This window comes from Tamandua tetradactyla, chromosome 21 (genome assembly GCF_023851605.1).
Source record: "Tamandua tetradactyla isolate mTamTet1 chromosome 21, mTamTet1.pri, whole genome shotgun sequence".
NCBI lineage: Eukaryota > Metazoa > Chordata > Mammalia > Pilosa > Myrmecophagidae > Tamandua > Tamandua tetradactyla.
Window position 1 is genome coordinate 16,966,949 of NC_135347.1, and position 27,598 is coordinate 16,994,546.

The 27,598-nt window shown below is 37.5% G+C and overlaps 1 protein-coding gene, 1 long non-coding RNA gene and 1 pseudogene across 25 annotated transcripts in view; 1 reads left to right on the forward strand and 2 right to left on the reverse strand.

Moving 5' to 3' along the window:
* LOC143665501 (uncharacterized) overlaps nucleotides 1-27,598 on the forward strand; it is a 79,207-nt gene that overhangs the window by 36,262 nt on the left and 15,347 nt on the right. Inside the window, exons 2-4 of the long non-coding RNA XR_013167020.1 lie at nucleotides 4,881-4,966; nucleotides 24,409-26,524; nucleotides 27,275-27,364. This is a non-coding gene — a long non-coding RNA (uncharacterized LOC143665501). The remainder of the gene's footprint in view (nucleotides 1-4,880; nucleotides 4,967-24,408; nucleotides 26,525-27,274; nucleotides 27,365-27,598) is intronic.
* The window catches only part of APC (APC regulator of Wnt signaling pathway), a 220,943-nt gene that overhangs the window by 15,058 nt on the left and 178,287 nt on the right, over nucleotides 1-27,598 (reverse strand). For 16 of the 24 annotated variants that reach the window (XM_077138943.1, XM_077138944.1, XM_077138949.1 and 13 more), the window contains 4 exons: nucleotides 8,828-8,926; nucleotides 5,854-6,232; nucleotides 3,828-3,923; nucleotides 2,462-2,515 (listed from right to left, as the gene is read on the reverse strand). In XM_077138943.1, coding sequence (XP_076995058.1) covers nucleotides 2,462-2,515; nucleotides 3,828-3,923; nucleotides 5,854-6,232; nucleotides 8,828-8,926 — 628 coding nt within the window. The remainder of the gene's footprint in view (nucleotides 1-2,461; nucleotides 2,516-3,827; nucleotides 3,924-5,853; nucleotides 6,233-8,827; nucleotides 8,927-27,598) is intronic. The other 8 variants (XM_077138965.1, XM_077138966.1, XM_077138967.1 and 5 more) reach the window with 3 other exon arrangements.
* Nucleotides 22,630-27,233, reverse strand: LOC143665754 (translation machinery-associated protein 16 pseudogene; annotated as a pseudogene).

Below are 27,598 nucleotides of genomic sequence, written 5' to 3' on the forward strand. Positions count from 1 at the left end.
CCAACTAATTTAAGTGTGATGGAGTGTACTGAAGCAAAGGGCAACCCAAGGTGCACTTTACCTAGTTTGTGGGATCACGAAAAAGCCTGAGGAAATAATGTTTAAGTTGAGACTTAAACAATGAATGAATATCTATAAGGGGCAGGGCAGGAATGATAAAGAAGCATTTTCGGGCAGAGAAAAAAGGGCCTCTCTCTGGGCCTGAAAAAAACACGAAGTGCTTGAAGAGTAAGGATAGCAACAAGGAGAGGACCGCAAGACAAGGGTACAGAAATGGGTTGGGGCCAGGTCATGCAAGAGGTTTTATGCCATGTTAAGGGATTTTAGGCAGGAGAAGGAATAATTAAATATTCTAAATAAGCTACTAAGATTGCAAATGGGCAGAGCAGATTATGATTAGAAGTGAGGAGAGATAAGAAAGACAAAATACTCAGAATAGAAGAGATAATGGTGACTCGGACTGGGAGGAAAAGAAGAGCAGTGATTTAAGAAATATTTAAGAAGTAGAATTAAAGCACTCAGTTATTAGATATGGCAGACAAGGATGGAATCATGGGTAACTTCTAAGATTCTGGCTTGAGCACACTGATTGACTGGGATCCCATTTTCCGGAAAAAAAAAAAAAAAAAGGAACCCTGGAAGAGAAAGAAATTTGGTAATAGAGAAGATATACTCAGCTTAGACAGGTTAGTTAGAAGTGTCTAAAAACCCTTTTATGTGAAGATGTCAGGGGAAGTAGTTTGACAATATATTTAAAACTCAGGAGGGGGGCGGGCCACGGTGGCTCAGCAGGCAGAGTTCTTGCCTGCCATGCCAGAGACCCAGGTTCGATTCCTGATGCCTGTCCATGAAAAACAAAAAACAAAAAACTCAGGAGGGAAAACTGGGATTGAAACGGAAATGTGAAAAACAATGTAACTGAAGCCATGGAAGTAGATAATATTGTCTAGGGAGAGGAGGAAAAGAGCTCCTAGGGCAGAGCTTCAAGGAATTCCATCATTTAACAGATAAAGGAGAAGGAGCCAGTGAAAGAACTGAGAATTCTGACCCACAAAGTGACCTGGGAATCAGTGTAGACCTAACGACAATGGCCCAGTATAGTGATGAGACAACCAAAATTTTGGGCATTATAAAGCAGAGTGTCAAGATCAAAACAAAACTATTATGCTTTGTACCTGCATAAACCCTGCCTGGTATAGTGATGTCTGGGATATTTTCTTAAGAAAGATAAAATGTATCTAGAGAAGGTCCCCAAAAGGCACTAAATGATCAAAGAGTTGAGTACTATTATGTGGATAAGCTAAAACATTTTAGGACTTGATTTTGAAAACAAAGATTAAAGAAGGATATGGTAAATGTCAATAAAATCATGAAGAACATGGCCAAGGGAAAAGAACCTTCAATAAAATTTGGAATATCAGATAAAAGAGGGAGCCCTTTAAGATTTCAAGCATATATAAAAAAAAGATTTCATTGAATTTTAAGGCAAACAATATAATTTAGAGTGTAAAACTACAAATGGATTCACAAACATATGATATTAACTAATGACTGACAATAAAAAATAGGTTGTTTTAAGAAAAATTAGGACGTTTCAAGGTAATGCAAAAATAAGGAGCATGTTCTTCCACATTTTTCTTTGTCCTTATATTAGAAAATAGTGGTCTGAATGGACCAAATAGTCAAAAAAAGCATCTCATAGTCTTACAGATAGCAGAAAACCAACTGCCTCAGGTGACAGTCAAGAAAATTTAGACTATCAAAAAAGGCATTAAAGAGATTCATTTATTTTTAAAGTACATTATTTTTGTTTTACTTGTTTTAGATGGTTACCATGGGCATGAAATGCCCCATTCTAAAATAAACATTAATATTCTCTAGATTAGTTTTCACAAAATTTCCTGATCACGAGAATCACCTCTGCCACTTGTTAAATGCAATTCCCCGGCCCTCCCGTGGAGATTCAGCCTGGTATGGGGTAAGGGAATCTATATGCTTTGACAAGTGCCTCTGGTGATCATTATGATCTGGTTTGTAGAACAGACCAAGAGTTTCTTGAAAAGTCAGAACCATGTCTTACTCATTTTTATATCTAGCACCTAGTACAGTTTGAGAAAGAATTAGGAATAAATATAAATCACTGATATTATAGCCTAAAACTTACAATGCTAGTAGGTGCAGAATTAAATGACCCTTATTTATGTATAATCTTTATATATGTACAAATGACAGTCCCAGTTGACCTGGTTTAGGAATTTCCCTTCACCTCTGAGACTTCTTTCTTCTTAATCTCTTACTGCAAGATACCTTAGGTAGTCTTACACTAACTCCCCCAATCCATAAACCTTGATCCTCCTTTTGCCCCAGTGCAAATTTGTAGGCAAGGAGTAAGAAGAAGGTAATCCCCTGTGAGCTATGTCCCCAGCAGTCACACCCCCAGAGGCCCCATCCTGCTCCTCACCTGAAAGCCCCTGCCCTAGCTCCTGTGATGAAATGCCCCGGGTAGCCTTCCTACCTGAAGAAGGAAGAGGAACAAATACTGAGTCTAGGTTTTACCTTGAAATTCAGATGATTAGTGTCAGTCCTAGTCTATAGTCCATTGGAACACAGTGATATTTACAGAAAAACTTTTGCAGTATCTTAAACTGGATTAATTTTCCGGTTTACCATTATTTTTATCCCCTTCCCATTAATACTAATATTAAAAAACAAACAAAATTTTCACAAATGAAGGGGAGAACTCATAAAATTATACTCAGTTCCAGAAGAGGTCGGGGAAGAAAGAGAATCAAGTAGGCCAACTGCTGGGGCCTGTGGGAAGAAAAAGGATGGCTGGAAGGCAGGGCTGAAAGCACAAAATACATAGCCTCCCCCAAAGTGATGACTCTGAAGGAGACAACACTCATTTTTGACTGTTCTATTTCTGTGCTTAAAAAGTGACGTTATCACTTTTAAGATAAATGATGAATGACAAGATGAGGGTGGTAGGAATACAAAGTGGGAGCTGGAATGTAATATAACATAAATAGCACAAAAAGCAAGGGCTACACTAAAATGGGAACTCAGTGTATGGTTCTTGCTTGTGGAACTGTTAGAGAGATCCAGTTCACATGAGATGGGTCAACATGATGCAATTTATAAATGACATGTGTAAAATGAATGTTAGAAATCAAAGAAAAACCATTACCTGAAAAATGGGGGGCATAAATGCAGATTATATAAGATTTAGAGTATGGGATAACATGTACCTAAAAGAGTTAGAGCTTTTAAAATTACAGTATGTTTCTAACTTACATTAGAGAATAATATTTTTATCTAATTAATTACATTTACTAATTAAGCAAACATACCATATGCTGCTTTTCATGGAAATCCAGTAAACTCTTGATAACCATGAAAATAATTGAGAGTTTTAATAATTCCTACTGGTGCTAATCAGAAATGACTGATTTCTAGGAACAATGACATAGTTTCACATTTCAAAATAATTCAAATTGCCCTACTCATCAACTGTCACAGGGTTTCCCTTGGCAACAGGGACAAGGAGTGGGCTATTTAGTAATCTTTTCAATCTTTGGCTAAGATTTTGAAAATCCAAGTTAGTGTATAATAGGGTGGCAGTTTCTGTGATTCAGGACCCTTTCTCCTCTGGAAGCCAGGGTACAATCATTTGCTATAAAGTGGAAGCAGCTGATAATAGGCGTTAGTGGCCTTATATCCTAGATCATCAATGATTAAAACTCTTCATTTATTATACAGAATTTCTATTATGATTTAAAAATCAAACAGTATTTTTCCTATGACATTACGGAACATTTTTGTCTTACCAAGTTCATTCATTGCATGTCTATGCTCTTCATCAAATGAAAGTTTCATAAGAACACATACAGCAGGACAGATCTGATGTTCAACAGGAGCGGGCACTGAAAAATAAAGTGGATAAAATCCGTAACCTTTATTATCTCAAAAGTAATGATGTTTATTATACTTTAAAAATATGAAATGGTCACTAATATATCCCTATGAATAGTAGTTTAGTGGAACAAATAATGCGTGATTAAATACTACAAGATGGAACAGAAAATATGAGAAAAATTTACCTGGTTCCACAAAAAAGTTTACCATTAATCTGCCTTTGAGCAAGTCTGTTAGATAAGCTCCTTGCATATTTAAATTTGATTCAAATAACTCGTAATTTAAAATTGTTGACTAAATGAGTGAATAAAACAATTTAGTATAAAACTATTTAATTTTGCTTACAATTTCTATTTAAACTATTGTGATGTGTCTGGGTTAAAAACACATGGCTGTGTACAAAACAAACAAACAAACAAAATCATATGGCTGAGTACAAATGTGATACCTAGTAGAGAAAGGTCATTATATAATGAGATACTAGATAATAAACAAAAATTTAAAGAAAAAGGTGTCCAAGAAAATGTACCTCTCTTTAGTTAATATTGTGCACAAGGTTTCAAAACGCATTTGAAATAAAATTTTAAAAAAGTCATTCTATTTTCCAGAAATAATTGTACTAATTTATTCTATGTCACTATTTGAGAACAGATATCAAGAGAACAAAAATATAGGTCATTCCATAATTATGGGTAAATAGCCAAAGACATAAATCCAGAAAGGCAATGCTCTTCCAGTGAATCATCTTATTCTCTTCATTCCTAGGACATTTTTGTAAATTTCTCAATAACCAATGATTATGATTTCACCACTAGCTCTGCTTTTTTCTTATTCTTGAAAATTTTTAGGTTAAAAAAAAAAATTACCTTCATACCAAAGTTAAAAAAAAACAAACAAAACCTTTTCTACTATACCTACATAAACCATGCACTCATTTTCTCTCCTTTTGTTCCCAAAATCAACAGGCTGAGACAACAGAACCGAATTTCCTTTGTGTGTGTGTATACTTACTTATCTTTGAAATCCCCTAGAACGCCAGTGAAAAGTCAAGGTAAGATAAAGAAAAACGTCAATTAAGTCCACTGCTTGACTGAAGGTACTGAGTCTATGAACTTGGTTTGCTTGGCTGAGTTATCAGGTGAAAGAATGCCTTACCTTATATACTTACTGCTTTTGGTTCTTTGCTACAGGAATGAAGTTAATTATGTCCCCAGGGGTCCCAGCTCCTATGTTCCCTGCTCCTGAGGGAGAGGAGCTGGTGACCAAGGGTCTCTCTCTGAGCAAAAAGCAGGGTGGTTGATCACCCCCAGCAACTGGGGTCCATCACCTGGAGCAGAATGGTATGGTGGGAAAAGCACTGGGCTGGAAGAGAGACCTGGCCACTGTTCCTGGCTCTACCACTTACTAGCTGTGAAGCTAAAGGCAAGTCTTTAGCCTCTCTGAACCTGTTTCATCATCTGTAAAATTGAGATACCTTTCCTTTCTACTTACAAGGCTGCTGTGAGGATCAAATAGCATAACAGATAAAACAGCTTTCTGCAGAGTCGAGTGATAACCAAATGTAAAAGATTATGGCTTGGTCACTAATAGCTGAAGAAACTCATGTGAAGTCATTTTTCTGAGCTTCTTCAGCTATAAAATGAAATAGGCAATATAATTGCTCAAGTTCTTTTTAGATCTACTATGCTGTGTCGCTGTAAGTCACTCTTGATTTCCTGTTCTTCAGTTGCTTAATGGTATATACATTTTCCTTAACTAAACTTTTCTAGGGCCATTTAGACTAAAACTTTAAAATATGTTAGCAATGGAGCTGGCTAATATAAACTCTCCCCTCCTCCTATTCATAAAGACAACATACTAACTAAAAAAATTTTTTTTTCTAAAACTCTTACATTTGCTTTGCAACATGCACTACAACATACACTACAGAGAACATACTTGGATTTTTGTCCTGGTCCATGCCTTGCTCATGGGCTTCCTGCCACTCCCAACAGGTTTCACAGTAAGCTCGTATCTGTTCCAAAAGATGAAGGACTCGGATTTCACGCCTGCCTCGCTTGTCATCAGGCTGTGAGTGAATGATGTTGTGGAGTGCTGCACTGGCCCTGGCCCGAGCCTCTTTACTGCCCCGGGAATTTCCCAACAATACAGAGTCTTTGTCATTGCCATGTAAAAGCTGGATGAGGAGAGGAAGACATCCAGACTGTCGCATGGATATACAGCTGTCTTGGGAGCTAGACATAGCTAGCAAAGTTCGCGACATATCATCCTTATCATGAGTACCAAGCATTGACAACAATGAATACACCATTTCCACCTGTGGGCCAAATGAGTTTAGAAACAAAATTATGACTTTAATATCCGAAAGACAAAACCAATGTAGTGATGAATGGGATATTTATTATAACATTTAAAAAACAAAAACAAAGCAAAACAAACAAACAAAACAAAAAACCACCTTTCCAGTATGAATAATAAGTGTTATTTCAAAATCTAGATAATCATTGCCAATTTGTGTGAGTAAATAGCAGTAGTAGTAGTAGTTTATAATGTTGAAAGGGAAAGTAGGGTCTCACAGACTTAAACTCCAGTTTGTCTGGATCTGTCGGTGATCATCCATTGATTATAAGTGATTAGTGAAATTCAAATGATTTCATACTCACATATACATGCAGAGAGAAATGTGTTTAAGTTCTTTATACAATTTAAAATCTTATTTTACTTCTTTTAACTCTTTAATGTCTACAACTATAATCAATAAATAGAAAACTCTTTTGCAACAATTACTATTTACTATGTATTAGTTCTCAGCAATCATTTATTCTCATCAAATTATAGTTATAATATTGTTAAAATTATATGATTTTCTCCTGTATATATGTGAAAATATTTTTTCAGAAAAAGGAAAAGGTCATGACCATATAGATAGCAACAAAGTGAGGATTAGTATCCAAGTTTTATTTTAATCAACTGGTAAGCAACAATTCTCTGACAATAAATTCCAAGAATTTACTTAAAAGCAGATTAGAAACAGGAAACAGCATCCACTTATCCTGAACTGTGATCATTTAAAAGTTCTAGTAGAGGCTATAATATAAAGAATGCATCATTTCTATAAATAATTGGTGGTTCTCAACCAGGGATGATCTGGATCCCCAGGGCATATTAGGCAATATCTGAAGACATGTTTGTTTGTTACAACTGGGAGAAGGGGGGTGCTTCTAGTGGTAGAGGTCAGGTATAATGTTAAACAACCTTAAATACACAGGACATTCCCCTACAACAAAGAATTACCCAGCCAATAGTGCCAAGGTTGAGAAACTCTACTCTAAATGTGTAAACACACACTTTTAGGTATGAGAATTTTGGAAGACAGTATAGAACTGTGGAAAAATGGGCTTTCACCAGTCCTAGGTTTAGATTCTGGTGCTCCACTTATGAGGAAGCCGTGTGACACTTGCAAGTTATTTGATTTTTATGAGCCTCAGTTTTCTCAGTTTGTAAAACTGAGGAATTTACCTAATAGTTTTTCTCTGTGAAGATTAGCTGGCATTCAAAAACTGTAGCTCTTAATATTATCTTGTATAAATCACTCCAAAAGGAAACAGTATTCTGTAATTTTGAATATTAGAGACTTTCTTAATAGTAAAAATTACTCATTGATGTTGGATAAATCTGGGGTTATTATATATCTGGGGTTATTATATATGCCAAATTTTGCTTCATTTTTAGCATTCAAAAAGAGGGATAAGATACCTCGCATACTTTTTTAGAAGATGACAGATAATATACATAAAACTCTTAGCATAGCGCTTGGCATATAGAGGTCTCAAGTAGGAGTTACTGTTAGTTATGAAAAGGATTAACTCTCATACTGACAATATCATTGATTATTCTAAAATTCATTTCTTTTTTTTTTTTGCATGGGCAAGCACTGAGAATCGAACCTGGGTCTCTGGCATGGCAGGCAAGAATTCTCCCTGCTGAGCCACTGTGCCTCGCCCTAAAATTCATTTCTTAAATCAACATTAGTTATTTCAGTAATGCTTTTCCTAAGAGCTGTTATATTATTTAGACTAAAGAAAAATACAGAGTATGCTGTGAAAACAATGGAATTATTTCTATTTAACTGAAAATATATTATTTAGTAATACTAGATCATCTTTGTCAATATGATACTAAAGCCTCCAGTTTTAAAACAACAATAAAAACTCATTTTTTTTTAAATGGTCCTAAAGAAACATGGTCCTAAAATATTTGCTAATAGCTAAAATATCCCAGGAAAGCCACTTATTAGCATCAGATAACATTCAATTTCAACAATTTTTCATCCATTTCAATGAATATTTGTTTTTTAATTTTTATCAATGAATATTTATTAAACACTCATTATGTACAGCCACTGTACTAGATGCTGCAAAAGTGAGGTAACATGTAAAGATATGTTCTCCCAAGAGTATCATGCACACTTTTAGTGATTCACAGGAGGTGGATTGCATGGGGAGATAAGGGGACTTTGGGAATCAGAAAATTTTTTATAAATTAGTAAAGCCCAATCCTCTGCAGAATGGCAAGGATTCTGTCAGCCATTTTGTGGTGGGGTAGAAAGTGGAGGTGTACAGGCAAAGCATAAAGGGAGAAACACAGGGTTTGTTCAGGAAGCAGAGAGTAAACCAAATTGGCTGGAGCCAATAAAGAAGAGGAAAATATGGCTAGAAAAGTATAAAAAACTAGTGAATCTGACCTTTTTTATAATCTTCATTTTCTCTTTATGGTTTTTAGTATAAAATGACGCCATTTCTTTAGGAGACAGAATTCTCCTACTGGAATTTAAGTGTATACACATATATAAAGAATGTTTTTACTAAAGTATTCATAGTATTAGCAACGTGGGTTTGTAATCTTCTCTTACCTTGGTTCCCAGATGACTTGTCAGCCTTCGAGGAGCAGAGTGAGTACTATTAGAACTCAAAACACTGGCTGTTTCATGGTCCATTCGTGCAGCTGAACCCTAGAAATTAATTATATTAATTATAGATAGTATAATTTAGATTATAGTTCACTGTAGAAACTTTCGTTTTAAAGTACTACAAATGAACTCTTTAGAATAAACAACTAAATATAACATTAGAAGTATGAATATTATAACTGCTCAAAATGAATATTTTTATCTACATACTTATTGATAGTAAGTGCATTATTGAGAAATACAAGAAAAGGAGACTTACAAAAGAGAGTCAACTGACTGTGGGGACTAACCAAACACTGAAGAAATTTTAGAAGTAATCTTTCTTCACAGATCAAAAAAAACCAAAACAAAACATGAAACCACATTCAATTGAATATAAGTTGATTGGTGGAAAACAATGAAGCAAATGTTCAGTCTGAAATGCTCCAAGTAACCAGAAAATCAGAGGTGAATTCAGTATATTCCAAGTCTTCAAGGAACTCATAGGATAAAGAGGGCTGCTTGAAACTTCCATTGGAGAAAGACATGAAAAAAATTAGTAGTTGCAATGTGATGTGAAAAGCACCACAGAAGAGTGTCTAAAATACTTAGCGAAAAGAGGAAGAAGCAACTATCTGCTCAGGGATTTCTAAAGCCTGCATAAAATAGGTAACATTTAAGTTAGGCCTTGAATTTTAGAGTAGGAGACTGATAGAAAAGACTGTGCAAAGATATAAATACAGAGACTGAGTCTTCTAGTTTACTGTGGCTATAACACAAGGTGTGTGGTGGAAGATAAGGGTTGGGTTAAATCATGAAGTATCTCATGTGCCATATAAAGCTATAGAATTCAAGCTGTGTATACTCAGCCACAGAACTTTAGGCAGGAGAATGGAGCAACCAGAATTATGTCTTAAAAAAAAAGAAGACTATGGAGGACAGAATGGAGAGAACAGAGATGGGAAGTCAGGGAGAGGGTATTTTTCTATAGTTCAGGTAAAGGGTTCTGAGGGAATAAACTAAGGCAGTGAGAACAGGAAAGTATTGGTGCCCTTGAGGGATATTTAGGAGATAAAATCAATTCGCTTGATAATGGACTGGATATGAGTACACAGAGGTTGGGAGTCAAGGACAACTTGGAGGAGACAAGCTTGGATAAATGGTACCATTAACGGATACAGGAAACCTAGAAAGAGATGACAGCTTTCATCATGGGAGCCAAGGTCACATTTAAATATACTGACATCTGCTAAGAATGCTCAAATGGGCATCTGAAAACATAAAATGGAACTCTGGACAGGAGTGGGAGCTGAAGATAAAAAGTTGAAGGTTATCAAAATATAAGCCATAGATAAAGTCATTCATTAGTGATTAAGAACAATGATTATAAAGAATAGCATTCCATTTGAAAGCAATATTGGAAGGTACTCTGTTGGAATTAACAACCTTCTAAGACTTAAAAGCTAAAATATACGCTCCCTGAGGACAGAAACTTTATTCTGTTCACTGCTGTATTCTTGGTAGCAAGGGTAGTCTTAGATTTATATTAAGTACCCAGAAAATAATTGTTTAATTATGAATGAATGATGTGCTAGTAGTAAAATCCCTAAGTATATGAAAACAGGGAGTACTATTGCTGGTTTCTGTCTTTTAGATTTAGAAGCTAGGACTAATTGGAAAAGGCAATGGGGCAAAGAGAAAACCATGATGGGAGTAGTGGGTTTTTTTTTTTTTTTTTTTATTAATTAAAAAAGAATTAACAAAACAATTAGAAATCATTCCAATCTACATGTACAATCAGTAATTCTTAATAACATCACATAGTTGCATATTCATCATTTCTTAGTACATTTGCATCGATTTAGAAAAAGAAATAAAAAGACAACAGAATAAGAATTAAAATAATAATAGAAAGAAAAAAAAACAAAAACAAAAAACCTATACCTCACATGCAGCTTCATTCAGTGTTTTAACATAATTGCATTACAATTGGGTAGTATTGTGCTGTCCATTTCTGAGTTTTTATATCCAGTCCCGTTGTACAGTCTGTATCCCTTCATCTCCAATTATCCCTTCTCTTTTTTCTTTTTTTTTTTTAATTAACGGAAAAAAAGAAATTAACCCAACATTTAGAGATCATACCATTCTACACATGCAATCATTAATTCTTAACATCATCACATAGATGCATGATCATCATTTCTTAGTACATTTGCATTGGTTTAGAAGAACTAGCAACATAACCGAAAAAGATATAGAATGTTAATATAGAGAAAAAAATAAAAGTAATAATAGTAAAATCAAAACAAAACAAAACAAAACAAAAACCTATAGCTCAGATGCAGCTTCATTCAGTGTTTTAACATGATTACTTTACAATTAGGTATTATTGTGCTGTCCATTTTTGAGTTTTTGTATCTAGTCCTGTTGCACAGTCTGTATCCCTTCAGCTTCAATTACCCATTGTCTTACCCTGTTTCTAACTCCTGCTGAACTCTGTTACCAATGACATATTTCAAGTTTATTCTCGAATGTCCGTTCACATCAGTGGGACCATACAGTATTTGTCCTTTAGTTTTTGGCTGGATTCACTCAGCATAATATTCTCTAGGTCCATCCATGTTATTACATGGTTCATAAGTTTATCTTGTCTTAAAGCTGCATAATATTCCATCGTATGTATATACCACAGTTTGTTTAGCCACTCTTCTGTTGATGGAGATTTTGGCTGTTTCCATCTCTTTGCAATTGTAAATAATGCTGCTATAAACATTGGTGTGCAAATGTCCGTTTGTGTCTTTGCCCTTAAGTCCTTTGAGTAGATACCTAGCAATGGTATTGCTGGGTCGTATGGCAATTCTATATTCAGCTTTTTGAGGAACCGCCAAACTGCCTTCCACAGTGGTTGCACCCTTTGACATTCCCACCAACAGTGGATAAGTGTGCCTCTTTCTCCGCATCCTCTCCAGCACTTGTCATTTTCTGTTTTGTTGATAATGGCCATTCTGGTGGGTGTGAGATGATATCTCATTGTGGTTTTGATTTGCATTTCTCTAATGGCCAGGGACATTGAGCATCTCTTCATGTGCCTCTTGGCCATCCGTATTTCCTCTTCTGAGAGGTGTCTGTTCAAGTCTTTTTCCCATTTTGTAATTGGGTTGGCTGTCTTTTTGTTGTTGAGATGAACAATCTCTTTATAAATTCTGGATACTAGACCTTTATCTGATATATCATTTCCAAATATTGTCTCCCATTGTGAAGGCTGTCTTTCTACTTTCTTGATGAAGTTCTTTGATGCACAAAAGTGTTTAATTTTGAGGAGTTCCCATTTATTTATTTCCTTCTTCAGTGCTCTTGCTTTAGGTTTAAGGTCCATAAAACCGCCTCCAGTTGTAAGATCCATAAGATATCTCCCAACATTTTCCTCTAACTGTTTTATGGTCTTAGACCTAATGTTTAGATCTTTGATCCATTTTGAGTTAACTTTTGTATAGGGTGTGAGAGATGGGTCTTCTTTCATTCTTTTGCATATGGATATCCAGTTCTCTAGGCACCATTTATTGAAGAGACTGCTCTGTCCCAGGTGAGTTGGCTTGACTGCCTTATCAAAGATCAAATGTCCATAGATGAGAGGGTCTATATCTGAGCACTCTATTCGATTCCATTGGTCGATATATCTATCTTTATGCCAATACCATGCTGTTTTGACCACTGTGGCTTCATAATATGCCTTAAAGTCAGGCAGCGCGAGACCTCCAGCTTCGTTTTTTTTTCCTCAAGATGTTTTTAGCAATTCGGGGCACCCTGCCCTTCCAGATAAATTTGCTTATTGGTTTTTCTATTTCTGAAAAATAAGTTGTTGGGATTTTGATTGGTATTGCATTGAATCTGTAAATCAATTTAGGTAGGATTGACATCTTAACTATATTTAGTCTTCCAATCCATGAACACGGTATGCCCTTCCATCTATTTAGGTCTTCTGTGATTTCTTTTAGCAGTTTTTTGTAGTTTTCTTTATATAGGTTTTTTGTCTCTTTAGTTAAATTTATTCCTAGGTATTTTATTCTTTTAGTTGCAATTGTAAATGGGATTCGTTTCTTGATTTCCCCCTCAGCTTGTTCATTACTAGTGTATAGAAATGCTACAGATTTTTGAATGTTGATCTTGTAACCTGCTACTTTGCTGTACTCATTTATTAGCTCTAGTAGTTTTGTTGTGGATTTTTCCGGGTTTTCGACGTATAGTATCATATCGTCTGCAAACAGTGATAGTTTTACTTCTTCCTTTCCAATTTTGATGCCTTGTATTTCTTTTTCTTGTCTAATTGCTCTGGCTAGAACCTCCAACACAATGTTGAATAATAGTGGTGATAGTGGACATCCTTGTCTTGTTCCTGATCTTAGGGGGAAAGTTTTCAATTTTTCCCCATTGAGGATGATATTAGCTGTGGGTTTTTCATATATTCCCTCTATCATTTTAAGGAAGTTCCCTTGTATTCCTATCTTTTGAAGTGTTTTCAGCAGGAAAGGATGTTGAATCTTGTCAAATGCCTTCTCTGCATCAATTGAGATGATCATGTGATTTTTCTGCTTTGATTTGTTGATATGGTGTATTACATTAATTGATTTTCTTATGTTGAACCATCCTTGCATACCTGGGATGAATCCTACTTGGTCATGATGTATAATTCTTTTAATGTGTTGTTGGATACGATTTGCTAGAATTTTATTGAGGATTTTTGCATCTGTATTCATTAGAGAGATTGGTCTGTAGTTTTCTTTTTTTGTAATATCTTTGCCTGGTTTTGGTATGAGGGTGATGTTGGCTTCATAGAATGAATTAGGTAGTTTTCCCTCCACTTCGATTTTTTTGAAGAGTTTGAAGAGAATTGGTACTAATTCTTTCTGGAACGTTTGGTAGAATTCACATGTGAAGCCATCTGGTCCTGGGCTTTTCTTTTTAGGAAGCTTTTGAATGACTAATTCAATTTCTTTACTTGTGATTGGTTTGTTGAGGTCATCTATGTCTTCTTGAGTCAAAGTTGGTTGTTCATGTCTTTCCAGGAACCCGTCCATTTCCTCTAAATTGTTGTATTTATTAGCGTAAAGTTGTTCATAGTATCCTGTTATTACCTCCTTTATTTCTGTGAGGTCAGTAGTTATGTCTCCTCTTCCATTTCTGATCTTATTTATTTGCATCCTCTCTCTTCTTCTTTTTGTCAATCTTGCTAAGGCCCATCAATCTTATTGATTTTCTCATAGAACCAACTTCTGGTCTTATTGATTTTCTCTATTGTTTTCATGTTTTCAATTTCATTTATTTGTGCTCTAATCTTTGTTATTTCTTTCCTTTTGCTTGCTTTGGGGTTAGCTTGCTGTTCTTTCTCCAGTTCTTCCAAATGGATAGTTAATTCCTGAATTTTTGCCTTTTCTTCTTTTCTGATATAGGCATTTAGAGCAATAAATTTCCCTCTTAGCACTGCCTTTGCTGCGTCCCATAAGTTTTGATATGTTGTGTTTTCATTTTCATTCGCCTCGAGGTATTTGCTAATTTCTCTTGCAATTTCTTCTTTGACCCAGTCGTTGTTTAGGAGTGTGTTGTTGAGCCTCCACGTATTTGTGAATTTTCTGGCACTCTGCCTATTATTGATTTCCAACATCATTCCTTTATGGTCCGAGAAAGTGTTGTGTAAGATTTCAATCTTTTTAAATTTGTTAAGACTTGCTTTGTGACCCAGCATATGGTCTATCTTTGAGAATGATCCATGAGCACTTGAGAAAAAGGTGTATCCTGCTGTTGTGGGATGTAATGTCCTATAAATGTCTATTAAGTCTAGTTCATTTATAGTAATATTCAGATTCTCTATTTCTTTGTTGATCCTCTGTCTAGATGTTCTGTCCCTTGATGAGAGTGGTGAGTTGAAGTCTCCAACTATTATGGTATATGAGTCTATTTCCCTTTTCAGTGTTTGCAGTATATTCCTCACGTATTTTGGGGCATTCTGATTCGGTGCGTAAATATTTATGATTGTTATGTCTTCTTGTTTAATTGTTCCTTTTATTAGTATATAGTGTCCTTCTTTGTCTCTTTTTTACATTTGAAGTCTAATTTGTTGGATATTAGTATAGCCACTCCTGCTCTTTTCTGGTTGTTATTTGCATGAAATATCTTTTCCCAACCTTTCACTTTCAACCTATGTTTATCTTTGGGTCTAAGATGTGTTTCCTGTAGACAGCATATAGAAGGATCCTGTTTTTTAATCCATTCTGCCAATCTATGTCTTTTGATTGGGGAATTCAGTCCATTGACATTTAGTGTTATTACTGTTTGGATAATACTTTCCTCTAACATTTTGCCTTTTGTATTATATATATCATATCTGATTTTCCTTCTTTCTACACTCTTTTCCATATCTCTCTCTTCTGTCTTTTTGCATCTGACTCTAGTGCTCCCTTTAGTATTTCTTGCAGAGCTGGTCTCTTGGTCACAAATTCTTTCAGTGACTTTTTGTCTGAGAATGTTTTAATTTCTCCCTCATTTTTGAAGGATAATTTTGCTGGATATAGGAGTCTTGGTTGGCAGTTTTTCTCTTTTAGTAATTTAAATATATCATCCCACTGTCTTCTAGCTTCCATGGTTTCTGCTGAGAAATCTACACAAAGTCTTATTGGCTTTCCCTTCTATGTAATGGATTGTTTTTCTCTTGCTGCTTTCAAGATCTTCTCTTTCTCTTTGACCTCTGACATTCTAACTAGTAAGTGTCTTGGAGAATGCCTATTTGGGTCAAATCTCTTTGGGGTGCGCTGCACTTCTTGGATCTGTAATTTTAGGTCTTTCATAAGAGTTGGGAAATTTTCAGTGATAATTTCTTCCATTAGTTTTTCTCCTCCTTTTCCCTTCTCTTCTCCTTCTGGGACACCCACAACACGTATATTTGTGCGGTTCATATTGTCCTTGAGTTCCCTGATACCCTGTTCAAATTTTTCCATTCTTTTCCCTATAGTTTCTGTTTCTTTTTGGAATTCAGATGTTCCATCCTCCAAATCACTAATTCTATCTTCTGTCTCTTTAAATCTATCATTGTAGCTATCCATTATTTTTTCTATGTTTGCTACTTTATCCTTCACTTCCATAAGTTCTGCGATTTGTTTTTTCAGTTTTTCTATTTCTTCTTTATGTTCAGCCCATGTCCTCTTCATGTCCTCCCTCAATTTATCGATTTCATTTTTGAAGAGGTTTTCCATTTCTGTTCGTATATTCAGCATTAGTTGTCTCAGCTCTTGTGTCTCATTTGAGCTATTGGTTTGTTCCTTTGACTGAGCCATATTCTCAATCTTTTGAACGTGGACAGTTATCTTCTGCTGCTGGCGTCTGGGCATTTATTCAGATTTCTCTTGGTGTTGGACCCAGCAAGGTTGTAATATTTTTCTGTGAAATCTCTGGGTTCTGTTTTTCTTATCCTGCCCAGTAGGTGGCGCTCGTGGCACACGTTTGTCTGCGGGTCCCCCCAGTAAAAGGTGCTGTGGGACCTTAAACTTTGGAAAACTCTCGCCGTCCTGGGGGTTCGCTAGCCGAAGCGGCTTGAGCCGGCCGGGGTCCGAACGCAGGGAGGGTTGCTGGTCGCCGCAGCCAGGGAAAGAGCCCGTCCGAATTTCCTAGTCGGCCCTGGGCAACAAGCGTGGCGGGAGGGCGCCAGCGGCAGCAGCCCGCCCGGGAGAGTGCACGTTCCCCGGGAGTCACGGGTTTGGAAGGGGCCTCCCCCACCCGTCACCGTTCTCCGCGGCCTGGGGGTTTCCGATCCAATTCTCTCAGTTGGTCCGGGGGCTGCGCGTGGTGTGGGCGCCAGCCGCGGCGGTTTCAGGGGACCGCCTCTCCAATTCTCCCAGCCGGCCCGGGAAGGGGAAAGGGAGTAACTCCGGCCGCTTGCCACCCCGCCCGGTAAGGCCCGCGCGCCTCTGCGATCTCACCCGAGCTGCTTCTCTCAGCCAGCCAGCCGTTCCAGGATGGGGTACGCTGTCTTTTTTATCTCTGTTGTGGCTTTGGGCGCTTTCTGTATCGTTTCTACTCCCCTAGTAGGTGTCCTGGAGAAGAAACTAAGATCCGCGCGTCTTACTAAGCCGCCATCTTCGGAGTAGTGGGTTTTAAGGATTACGAACTGGTACCACCACTAGTGGAGTGTACAAAGGGTTAGAATGAGTTGTTATCTCAGAGTGTACACCATTTTCCTAAAATTTGGAACCAACAGATTGTGTAATTTCACTTTATGCATAAAGTTGACTTTAAAAAAATATTTTTATTGAGATATCTTCACACACACACACACACAGTCCATCCAAAGTATACACAATCAGTGGCTCACAATATCATCACATGGTTGTATATTCATCATCATGATCATTTTTAGAACATTTGTATTACTCCAGAAAAAGAAACAAAAAGAAAAAACTCACACATCCCATACCTCTTACCCCCCCCAATGACCACCAGCATTTGAATTTACCATTTTTTTCTCTTTATCCCCCTTATTTATTTACTTATTAAATATTTTTACAGACAAATCTTCACACACATACATGGTGTACAATTAAAGGCTCACGATAACATCACAGAGTTGTGTATTCATCACCATGATCAGTTTTAGAACATTTGTATTACTTCAGAAAAATAAATTAAAAAAAAGAAAAAAAAATCATACATCACATACCCCTAACCCCTCCCTCTCTCTGACCACTAATATTTCAATCTCCCTGATTTATTTTACCCCCTACCCCCCTTATTATTTATTTTACTCATCTGTCTATATGCTGGATAAAAGGAGTACCAGACAAAAGATTTGCATACTCACACAGTCATACTGTAAAAGCTATATTGTTATACAGTCATCTTCAAGATTCAAGGCTACTTGAACACAGCTCAACAGTTTCAGGTACTTTCCTCCAGCCACTCCAGTACACTATAAACTAAAAAGGGATATCTTTATAATGCATAAGAATAGCCTCCAGGATAACCTCCCGACTCTGAAACCTCTCAGCCACTGAAAATTTATTTTGTTTCAGTTCTATCTTCCTTCTTGGTCAAGAAGGGTTTCTCAATCCTGGCAAATCCTGGGAGTTCTGTCCCACACTAGGAGATTTATACCCCTGGGAGTCATGTCCCATGTGTGTGGGGGAGGCAGTAAGTTCACTTGCTGAGTTGGCTTAGAGAGAGAGGCCACATCTTAGCAACAAAAGAAATTTCCTAGGGGTGACTCTTAGGCATAATTTTAAGTAGGCTTAGCCTATTGTTTGCAGGAATAAGTTCCACAGGGACGAACCAAAGATTGAGGGCACAGCCTATGGAATTGATTGTCTTCATTGCTTGTGAGAATATCAGAAATTCCCCAGATGGTGAAGTTAAAAATTTCCTCCTTTCTCCCCAGTCCCCCAAGTGGGCTTTGCAAATACTTTTTTATTCACTGCCCAAATTACTTTGGGATGTATAAGGGATTCACACTGACCTGTACAAACAAACAAGCTCTCATACCCTATTCAAGATTCCACATAATTATGTATCTAAATAAACTGACTATACAAGTTAAATTAGATAATGGACTACCAAAAGTATAAATTTTGCACAAAATAAACATCTCTCCCCTTGGTCTCACACAGAGGTTGAAGTTATAAAATATGGACCATATCATCTTTTACTCTGTATTCTGATTTACCTTAGTCCTATCAAGATCAGCTTCATTCACATCTCTAGTCAAAGTCAGATCCCTTTTTCAACTTTATAAACAGTTGCTGTATGGGGTAATACGACTTTCACAGCTTCAACGCTCTAAGTCTGAGTCTCAGTTGTCACATATATACTTGCCGTTTCAGGGAATGACCAGGTTATATATTAATAGCTTAGTATGTCAGAATTTAGAAATAACAGTTACACCTCCTGAATATATGTGACTGCTTTAAGAGCTTACAATTTAGGACCCTTTACAACAGGCCCCAACCTGATAACCCACGCTCTTGACTTCAATTTTCTGAGTTTGTACATTATAGTTAGCCCATATGAGTGATGCATGATAATATGTCTTTTTGTTTCTGCCATTCTTTCAACATACAATCCTTAAGGTTCATTCACCTAGTTGCATGCCTTACAACCTCATTCCTTCTTGCGGTCACTTAGTAATCCCACACACACACACACACACACACACACACACACATACACACACACACAACACAGTTCTCCCATCCCTCCCTCAGCTGTTGTACTCTTAGGCTATCTCCAACCACTGCGAATTGCAAATACTGCATAAATTGATGTGGTGCCTTTAATTTCAGCAGCCTCTCCCTGCCAGTGTTGTGGTTGAGACAGAGGCCGAGGTAGTAGGCAGGCTTACATGCTTCTGTTTTCCAGCTCCTGGGGCCTGACCTTGAGCTGGGACTTGCCCACCTTCTCTTGGGGAAGATATACCATTTAGGGAATTTTACCCATCCACCTAGTTACTTTGTCACTTAGACATGCCTTAATTCCACCCTTGCCTGGGGCAGCACTGGAGCCTGAGAGTGCTTTCAGTTCTATTAATGAGCTGTTAAGGAGTTAAAAAAAAATCCTTTCAGAGTCAGACCCCAGCTCCCTGGGTTTGCCAATCAGGAGCTAGAGTTGGTATGTAGTTCAATGTGTCCCTAGGCTCTATGTGCCCCCTTTTCTTAGGGTCCAGCCCTTTTCTAGTATTTTGTGCTAACTCAAAAAGCCTGTTTATTTTTTCCTGTCAGCACTGCCCCCTCTCTGCCAGTAGTTTTCACCTACTGGTTCCTTTAGTGTTTACTCCAGGTTTATCTATGCTAGGATCCTGTTTTCAGTCAGAATTTGTTAATTACTTCTGCAACTGGAGCATGGTTGAGCGAATTCCTTGCTACTCGTAAATTCTGTTTCCTTTCTCCTAGAGGAACCAACCTGCCCTGCCTGTGGCTTAGGAGACAGCCTTTCTACTTATTCCAGACTCTTATACAATGTGTGTCTGGTCACTGAAGTCCACCAGCAGTTGTTCCGTACGGTTGCTGGCTATTTACTAGCTGTCACCACAACGAACTAAATTCCACAACTCACTATGCCACCATCTTGCCCCACTTAATTCATCCCTTCTTGTAGACGCTCAGTAGTCCACTGTATAAATACACCATAGTTCCCCCCTGCATTCCTCAGCCATTGATCCCTTAGACCCCCTCCATTCATTGCGAATTGTGAACATTGCTGCCATAAACACCAATGTGCAGATGTCCTAAGTAAAAAATCAGTGGTTCCTGGTATAATCACATAGCCATGCCTTTGCCACCAAATCTATATGAAGACATTTCCTTTCCTTCTGTAAAGAATCCATATCCCTTCCCCTTTGCTACCAGGAGTGGGGTGCTGCTGTGGTTTGTAAATACCAAATATGCCGGAATGGCTTTTTTAATGGATAAGGGGAAGATTTTGGAGGAGTTGTAAGGAGCTTGATAGAAAAGGCCTAGAATGCTTTGAAAAGACTGTTGGTAGAAGACTCTAAAGATACCTCTGACTACACTCTACATAGAAATGAGGCATATATTACTGAAGACTGGAAGGAAGGTGATCCTTGTTTCAAAATGGCAGATAATTTGGCAAAATTGACTAGTGGCTTCAGCTGGAAGGCAGATTTTAAAAGCCATGAACTTTTGGATATTTAGCAGAAGAGATCTCCAAATTAAATGTGGAAAGTGCAGCCTGGTTTTTCCTTGCAGCTTATAGTGAAATGCGACAGGAAATAGATAAGCTGAGAACTGAACTCTTGGGTACAAAGAAACCAGAAACTGAAGTTCTGGAAAATTCTGGGCCTCCAGAAAAGGAGACCCCAGGGAGTAGTGCCATGCATGAGGATTTAACCAAATGTGGAATCAGCCAGCCATTTCAGAGGAAACCAGGATCGAACATGGAGTTATCCAGGAAGGATTTGTGGAAACTCCTATGTCTGATGGGCACGATCTGAGGCCACTACATAGAAAGCCAACAAGAGTGTTGTGGGATCTGTATAAACAAAATCACTGCCAGTCAGAACTGAGAGGGACAGAGAAGGGACATGTTGGAGGAAAAATAACTTCAGCGGCAAAGCCATGGAGGCTGAGGTCTTAAGTCAAGAAGCCTTGGGCCAGGAGAGCCTTGGACCCACCCAAGCATGTGGAGAGGGTGAATTCGCCCCAAAGGCAGAGGGTGGACCTTCCACCTTGTAGCAGTGGAAAAGTCGTGCCACCTCAGGCCTTGGAGGGGTTGAGCATGTGCCCTGGAGATGGCAGAGAGCCCAAGTGCAGCCCCGATGCTTGGAAAGGGTGGAGCTGAGAAAAAGGTGATCTCCCCAGTGTCCCCCAACGTTGCATTTGGAGAGAGGCAGGCCTCTGCGCAGGCCTTTGGAAAGGGTGGGACTAGCGCTTTCTAAAGCCCTGGAGATAAATGACTCTCAGACTTTGAAATCTAATGAACTTTGCCCTGTGGTTTTTGAACTGTATGGGTCCAGTGACCCCTGTGTTCCTTCCTCCCTACGGAAATGTGCATATGTATCCTATGACTGTTCCTCCTTTGTATGTTGGCAGCAAGTAACTTGTTTTGAGTTTTTATAGGTCCAGAGCCAGAGAACTTTGCCTTAGAACAGATCATGCCTGCAACTAACTTTGATAGGAGTTTTTACTGTTTCTAACTTTGTATTTTATTTGTATTGCTAGTGAAATTATTTAAGGATTTCTGATATTGTGATGGAATGAATGTATTTTATATATGGGAGAAACATGTCTTTTTTAGGATTCAGAGGGTGGAATGTGCTGGTTTGAAAGGATGTATGTGCCCTAGAAAAGCCATGTTTTAATCCTAATCCCATTTTGTAAAGGCAGCTGTTTCTTCTAATCCCTATTCAGTACTGTATATCTGAAACTGTAATTAGATCATCTCCCTGGAGATGTGACTCAGTCAAGAGTGGCTGTTAAGCTGGATTAGGTGGGTCTTAATTAGTTTACTGGATTCAGAGAGAGCAGAACATAGCCACAAGAAGCAGAGAGTCCATCAGCCAGCGACCTTCGGAAATGAAGTAGGAAAACACCTCCTCGGGAGCTCTGTGAAGGGAAGCCAGAAGAGAAAGCTAGCAGATGATGCCATGTTCACCACCTGCCTTTCCAGATGAAAGGAAACCCTGACCCTGTTTGCCATGTGCCTTCTCACTTGAGAGAGAAACCTTGAACTTCACTGGCCTTCTTGAACCAAGGTATCTTTCCCTGGATGCCTTAGATTGGACATTTCTATAGACTTGTTTTAATTGGGACATTTTCTCGGCCTTAGAACTGTAAACTAGCAACGTATTAAATTCCCCTTTTTAAAAGCAATTCCGTAACTGATACATTGCATTCTGGCAGGCAGCAAACTAAAGCACCCATATCCCCCACTTGTTGACATTTACTTTTGGCATAATGCCTTTGTTACACGCAGTGGAAGCGTATTACAAAGTTACTGTTGACTATATTGATAGTATATTTTCCCATTTACCATCCCATTTTCAACACCTTGCAATGCTGACATTCATTTGCTCTCCCTCATGCAAAAACATTCTTATATTTGTACATTTAATCACTATTATTGTCCACTCAAGGCATTCTTAAGTTATACCATCTCAGTCTTTATCCTCTAATCTTTCCTTCTGGTTTCATACATGCCCCCAGCCCTTCTCCCTCAGCCATATTCACATTCAGCTTCATCTAATATACTTATATTACTGTGCTACCATCAGACACTATTGTGCTATCCATTTCTGAATTTTTACAATCAGTCCAGTTTCACACTGTGTACTCCTTCGGCACCAAATGCCCAATCTCCACCTTATTTCTATCTCCTGATAACCTGTGTTCTTAACTTTAACTCTCAAAATTCACTCAATGTTAGTTCATATTTGTGAGACTATATAGTATTTGTCCTTTTGTTTCTGGCTAATTGCACTTAGCATAATAAGGTTCATCCATGTTACATGCTTCATGACTTTATTCGGTCTTACAGCTGCATAATATCCCATTGTATGTGTATACAGCTTCTTTAGCCACTCATCCGTTTGGGCTGTTTCCATCTCTTGCCAATTGTAAATAATGCTGCTATAAACATCAGTGTGCAAATGTCCATTTGTGTCTTTGCCTTCAGTTTCTCTGAATATATACCTAGTAATGGATCATATGGCAATTCTACATTTAGCTTCCTGAAGAACCTGAAGAACTGCCAAACTGCCTTCCAGAGTGGTTTGCGCCATTTGACATTTCCACCAAGAGTGGGCACGTGTGCCTCTTTTTCCACATCCTCTCCTGCACTTGTCATTTTGTTTTTTTTTTTTTTTTGGATAATGGCCATTTCAGTGGGTGCTTGAGATGATATCTCATTGTTGTCCTTCTAGATGAATACTTAATTCCTTGCGTTTTGTTCTTTCTTCTTTTTTAATATAGGTATTTAGGGTAATACATTTACCTTCAGCACCGCCTTTTTTACATCCCATAAATTTTGATATGCTGTGTTTTCATTTTCTTTGAAATATTTACTGATTTCTCTTGTAATTTCTTCCTTGACCCACTGATTGTTTAAGAGTGTGTTGTTTAGCCTCCATATATTTGTGAATTTTCTGGCCCTCTCTCTGTTATTATTTCCAACTTTATTCCATTGTGATCTGAGAAAGTATTTTGTATAATTTCAATCTTTTTACATTTATTGAGACTTGCACTGTGACACAGCATATGGGCTATCTTGTGAATGATCCATGAGTACTTGAGAAAAATGTGTATCTTGCTATTGTGGGGTGTAATGTTCTGTAAATATCTGTTAAGTCTAGGTCATCTATGGTATTATTCAAAATCTCTGTTTCCTTCTTGATCCTCTATCTAGATGTTCTATCCATTGATGAGGACAGGGAATTGAAGTCCCCCACTATTATGACAGAGGTCTAATTTGTCAAATATTAGACAGGGGTAGTATAGCTACCCCTGCTCTTTTCTGGTTGTTGTTTGCACGAAATATGTTTTTCCAACCTTTCACTTTCAGTATCTTTTGTCCTTTGGTCTAAAGTGAGTCCTCTATAGACAGCATATAGATGGGTCCTGTTTTTTTTTAATCCATTCTGCCATCTTTGTTTTTTTATTGGAGAGTTTAATCCATTAACATTTAATGTTATTACTGGAAAGGCAGTACTTTCTTTTACCTTTTGTTTTTTTGGACTTTGTACATATCTTTTTTTTTTCTCTTTTTACCTATACTGATAGTCTTCATTTCTACATTCTTCTGAAAACCTGTCTCTCCTGTCTTTTCCTATCTGCCTCTAGTACTCCCTTTAGTATTTCTTGTACAGCCAATTTCTCAGTCACAAATTCCCTTAGTGACTGTTGGTCTGAAAATATTTTAATCTTCCCCTCATCTTTTTTTAATGTGTGAACAAATTTTATTTTTAATTTTCAAAAATAAAAAATTGTAACACTTTAGATTGTAAATAAGACTTAGTTAACATCTGGTTAACCTCATATAACATTTCTCTTTTCTAGAAAATACTCAAATATGATTCCATCATTCCTATAGAATATAGACTAAAAGATATGTTGCATATAATGAACTCCATGAAGAACATTCTACCACATCTACATTTTTTCTGATACTTGGAACAATGAGTTATATGTCCATTTAACTTATCTCATAGAGGAAAAAACAAAATGCACCATTAAATGCAAAACAAAATGCACCAGCCTAGATGACCAATTTAGCTATGAATCTACAAAGAAAAACAATTTTTCTCAATGAGGAAGAAGGGAATAATATACAATCAACAGGACATACCCTGAAATCATTTATCTCCTTTGTCAAAAGTGAAGAGATTAAGTGTTTTCTTTTAACCAATTAACTGAGAAGACAGTAAATATGATTAATGTAAAATCCATCAACTTATATGAATTCAGCATGATATTTTCCCCTATTTTACTAGAAAATAAAATGGGTTTAATCTTTAAGAGGATTAGTGTGACACTAATACTGAAAGATAGCACTGCTATCAACACAGTTGCAGAAGTATCCACAGGACCTTTTTAGAAACAGAATGCTTTCCATGCCCAAAAATGTGAGGTTAGGCAGTTGCCAGTGAACATGAGATAAAGAATTAAAATACTTTTTGTCCTCATTTATATTAACCATCCTGGAAATTCAGGTTAAATGGGTGTGCTGATTTGAAAGGAAGTATGCCCCCTAGAAAAGCCATGTTTTAATCAAAATCCCATTTCATAAAGGCAGAATAATCCCTATTCAATACTGTATGTTTGAATCTGTAATTAAATCATCTCCCTGGAGATGTGATTTAATCAAGAGTGGTTGTTAAGCTGGATTAGGTGACGACATGTCTCCACCCATTTGGGTGGGTCTTGATTAGTTTCTGAAGTCCTATAAAAAAGGAAACATTTTGGAGATTAAGAGATTCAGAGAGAGCAGAGAATGCTGCAGCACCACGAAGCAGAGGGTCCACCAGCCAGCAACCTTTGGAGGTGAAGAAGGAAAATGTCTCCTGGGGAGCTTCATGAAACCAGAAACCAGGAGAGAAAGTTAGCAGATGGCGCCGTGTTCACCATGTGCCCTTCCAGATGAGAGAGAGAAGCCCTGACTGTGTTTGCCATGTGCCTTTCCACTTGAGAGAGAAACCCTGAACTTCATCAGCCTGCTTCAACCAAGGTATCTTTCCCTGGATGCCTTAGATTGGAAATTTCTATAGACTTGCTTTTACTGGGACATTTTCTCAGCCTCAGAACTGTAAACTAGCATCTGATTAAATTCCCCTTTTTAAAAGCCATTCTGTTTCTGGTATATTGCATTCTGACTGCTAGCAAACTAGAACAATGGGTTTTGTAGATCACTTTATACCTACCTTAACATTGTAATATACATGATAAAACAACCTTGGTTTTAAAGTAAAAACCGTAACATCATTTTTGAAACTACAAATGGGAGTCTCTTCATGTAAAGAAAGCTGTAATAGCAAATCATACATCTAGGCAATATAAATAATCTTCAATGAGTATAACTTGAAGTTCTTCAATTATTTATTTTTTTGCATGGGCAGGCACCGGGAATCGAACCTGGGTCTCTGGCATGGCAGGAGAGAACTCTGCCTGTTAAGCCATGGTGGCCCACCCTCTTCAATTATTTATTTTAAACGCAAACAAAGACAATGTGCTGATTTGAAAGGATTTATGTACCCTAGAAAAGAGATGTTTTAATCCTAATTAATCTTGTGGTAGCAACCATTTCTCTTAATCCCTATTCAATAATGTAGGTTGGAAATTTGATTAGGTTATCTCCATGGAGATGTGACTCACCCAATTGTGGATATGAACTTTTGAATAGAAGGAGATGTGACTCCACCCATTCCAGGTGGTTATTACTTTACTGGAATCCTTTAAAAGAGGAAGCATTTTGGAGAAAGCATGAGAATGACATAGCTATGAGAAGCAGAGAGTCCATCAGCCAGCGACCTTTGGAGATGAAGAAGGAGAGCCGCCCCAGGGGAGCTTCATGAAGCAAGAGGTCTGGAGAGGAAACTAGAAGATGTTGCCATGTTCACCATGTGCCCTTCCAGTTGAGAGAGAAACCCTGAACTTCATCAGCCTTTCTTGAATGAAGGTAACCTCTTGTTGGTGCCTTAATTTGAACATTTTTATAGACTTGCTTTAATTGGGACATTTCCTCAGCCTTAGAATTATAAACTTGCAATTTATTAAATTCCCCCTTTTAAAAGCCATTCTGTTTCTGGTATATGGCATTCTGGAAGATAACAAACTAGAATACATAATTAGTCATCTCCTCATTTGAGTCATCTATTTCACTTTGTAGTTACAAGTCCCCTAAATCTTTATCTACAGTTATAGTATCTTTCCTCTTGCACTTCTTAGGAGCTGTATTAGCACAGATTTTTTCTCATTTTAATGTTTGGCAATTTCTTCAGATTAATTAAATCATTCTCTAAAAGTTTTCAGATTACTTGAATTTACAATTCTGGGATCTGAAAACCATATCCTTCATACCACTGCTGTTCATGAGGCATCATCTGTTTGATGACTGTCTCCCAGGAATGGTGCCTCCTTTCCTGCCTGTCTTTGATGCTGTTATATAACACAATCTGCTCCAGTTCATTGCTGAATCGATTTAAATAAATTAAAATTCAATTAATTCACAAGCATCTTTCCTTGAATATTCTACTTTTTGGGATCAAGGTGATTATGAAACCACATAGTTTTTCACCAATAATGTTGAGGTATAAGGCCTTTTCATTCTTTAATTTTTCCTGTTTTTCAAGTTTGTGGCTCTCTCTCTCATAATTTGAGCTGCTTTTCTACTGTGTATGAATGACTGTTTTTCCCTTTGATGTTTTAGGCATGGTGATGTCCTCGCGATGCAGGTGGGCCTCCACATTCCAGACCAGCGCAACCACACTCTTCTCGTTTTCAAAGGAGAATTTTGCAGGTATAGAATTCTTGGATGGCAGTTTTTCTCTTTCAGAATCTTAAATATATCATGTCACTGCCTGCTTGCCTCCACATATAGTCTTACTGAGCTCCCCTTGTATGTGATGAATCACTTTTCTCTTGCAGCGTTCAAAATTTTCTTTGTCTTTGACATTTGACAATCTGATTACTAAGGTCTTGGAATAGTCTATTTGGATTTAATCTGTTTGAGGTATACTGTGCTTCCTGGATC